Genomic DNA, 2,728 nt, shown 5'->3' on the forward strand with positions numbered 1-2,728 from the left:
GATGAGGTTAGGGGTATGGGGTATCCTATTAAAGGTTGGGGTATCGCGATATAGAGTGGGGTGTCGTGATGTGGGGTGGGGGTCGTGCTATGGGGAGGGGTGTCGCAATATGGGGGGGGTATCGTGACAGTGGGAGGGATATCGCGATATAGGGTGGGATATTGTGACATAGGGAAGGAATATCATGATATAGAGAGGGATATAATGACATAGGGAAGGATATCGTGACATAGGGAAGGAATATCATGATATAAGGAAGGATATTGCGATATAGGGAAGGATATCATGACATAAGGAGGGATATCACAACATAGGGAAAGTATCATGATATAAGGAGAGATATCGCGAGATAGGGAAGGATATCACAACATAGGGAAGGAATATTGTGATATAAGGAGGGATATCGCAATATAGGTAAGGATATAGTGATATAGTGATGGAATATGATATAAGGAGGGATATCGCGACATAGGAAGGAATATCGTGATAAGAGGAGGGATATCATGATATAGGGAAGGATATTGTGACATAGGGAAAGAATATCACGATACAAGGAAGGATATCGCGACATAGGGAGGGATATCGTGATACAAGGAAGGATTTCGTGACATAGGGAAGGAATATTGTGATACAAGGAATGATATCGTGACATAGGGAAGGAATATCATGATATAGGGAGGGATATCATGACATAGGGAAAGAATATCACGATATAAGGAAGGATATTATGACATAGGGAAGGATATCGTGACATAGGGAAGGATATCGTGATACAAGGAGGGATATCATGACATAGGGAAGGATATCGTGACATAGGGAAGGAATATCGTGATACAAGGAGGGATATCATGACATAGGGAAGGATATTGCGATATAGGGAAGGATATCGTGACATAAGGAGGGATATCATGACATAGGGAAGGATATCATGATATAGGGAAGGAATATCGTGATACAAGGAGGGATATCGCGACATAGGGAGGGATATCGCGACATAGGGAAGGAATATCGTGATACAAGGAAGGATATCGCGACATAGGGAGGGATATCGTGACATAGGGAAGGAATATTGTGATACAAGGAGGGATATCATGATATAGGGAAGGAATATCATGACATAGGGAGGGATATCATGACATAGGGAAGGAATATTGTCATACAAGGAGGGATATCATGATATAGGGAAGGATATCGTGACATAGGGAAGAATATCGTGACATAGGGAAGGATATCACGACATAGGGAGGGATATCGTGACATAAGGAGGGATATCACGACATAGGGAGGGATATCGCGACATAGGGAGGGATATCGCGACATAGGGAAGGAATATCATGATACAAGGAAGGATATCGCGACATAGGGAGGGATATCGCGACATCGGGGGTGCGGGCGGCCTTACTTGCGCTGCAGGGTGGTGGCGGGGCTGGTGCTGGCGCTGGTGCTGTGCCCTCCTCCCCCAGGGCTGGAGCTGCGGCTCAGAACCCCCCAGTCTCGATCCCAATCCCGAGGGCCGGCGCCGCAGCGGTTCCGATCCGGACGTGATCCAAAAGGACCTTCCCGACCCCGGAAAGGAGCATCCCGGTCCGCGTGGGATGTGTACGGACCGTCCCGGTCCATATGGGGTTGATAAGATGCCTCCCGGTCCAGATGGGGCTGATACGGAGCCTCCCGGTCCATATGGGGTTGATACGGCACCTCCCGGTCCATATGGGGCTGATAGGGCGCCTCGCGGTCCATATGGGTCTGATAGTGCCCGTCACGGTCCATATGGGGCTGGAACTGGAGATCCCGCTCCAAGCAGCCGTGGAACGGCGCGTCCCGGTCCATATGGGGCTGATAGGGCGCCTCGCGGTCCATATGCGACTGATAGGGCACATCCCGGTCCATATGGGGCTGATACTGCCCATCCCGGTCCATATGGGGCTGATAGGGCACGTCCCGGTCCATATGGGGCTGATAGGACCCCTCACGTTCCATACGGGGTTGGTACTGCCCGTCGCGGTCCATATGGGACTGATACTGTGCCTCCCTCTCTATATGGGGCTGGTACTGCCCGTCCCGGTCCATATGGGGCTGGTACTGCCCGTCCCGGTCCATATGGGGCTGGTATTGCCCATCCCGGTCCATATGGGGCTGGTACTGCCCATCTATACGTCCCAGATATCCCCTCTCCTTCCGACGGCCTCCATACGCTCCTTCCCTTTCAGCCAGCGCTTCATATGGGGCCTCGCGGTCCATATAGGGCTTCTCGCGGTCCATATAGGGCCTCTCCCGGTCCATATGTGCCCCGTACTGCCCGTCACGGTCCATATGCTCTACGTACTGCCCGTCGCGTTCCATACGTCCCCCATAGGGTCTGTCCCTCTCTAAATGAGCCTGGTATGACTCCCGGTCCGCATGGGATCCATATTGCCCTTCGGGGTCAGCGTAGGGACCTTCAGGCTCTACATGGTTCTGGTATTGACCTTCGGGGTCAGCGTGGGTCTGGGGGGGGGGGAAAGGGTGGGTCCTATGGGGTCTATATGGCCCTGGGACCCCCAACCCCATCTATATGGACCTATAGATGTTCTATATGGCCCCGGGACCCCCAACCCCATCTATACAGACCTATAGATGTTCTGTATGGCCCCGGGACCCCCCTATGGGGTCTATATGGCCCGGGGACCCCCGACCTCATCTATATGGGCCTATAGATGTTCTATATGGCCCCAGGACCCCCTATGGG

The 2,728-nt window shown here is 52.2% G+C and overlaps 1 protein-coding gene across 1 annotated transcript in view; it reads right to left on the reverse strand.

Moving 5' to 3' along the window:
• The window catches only part of LOC107307573 (IQ motif and SEC7 domain-containing protein 2-like), an 18,120-nt gene extending 15,611 nt beyond the window's left edge, over window positions 1-2,509 (reverse strand). The window contains exon 1 of the mRNA XM_015851089.2: window positions 1,403-2,509. Coding sequence (XP_015706575.1) covers window positions 1,403-2,343 — 941 coding nt within the window. The 5' untranslated portion in view covers window positions 2,344-2,509. The remainder of the gene's footprint in view (window positions 1-1,402) is intronic.
• Between the last annotated feature and the right edge of the window lie 219 nt (window positions 2,510-2,728).

This window comes from Coturnix japonica, unplaced genomic scaffold (assembly GCF_001577835.2).
Source record: "Coturnix japonica isolate 7356 unplaced genomic scaffold, Coturnix japonica 2.1 chrUnrandom680, whole genome shotgun sequence".
Classification (NCBI taxonomy): Eukaryota; Metazoa; Chordata; class Aves; order Galliformes; family Phasianidae; genus Coturnix; species Coturnix japonica.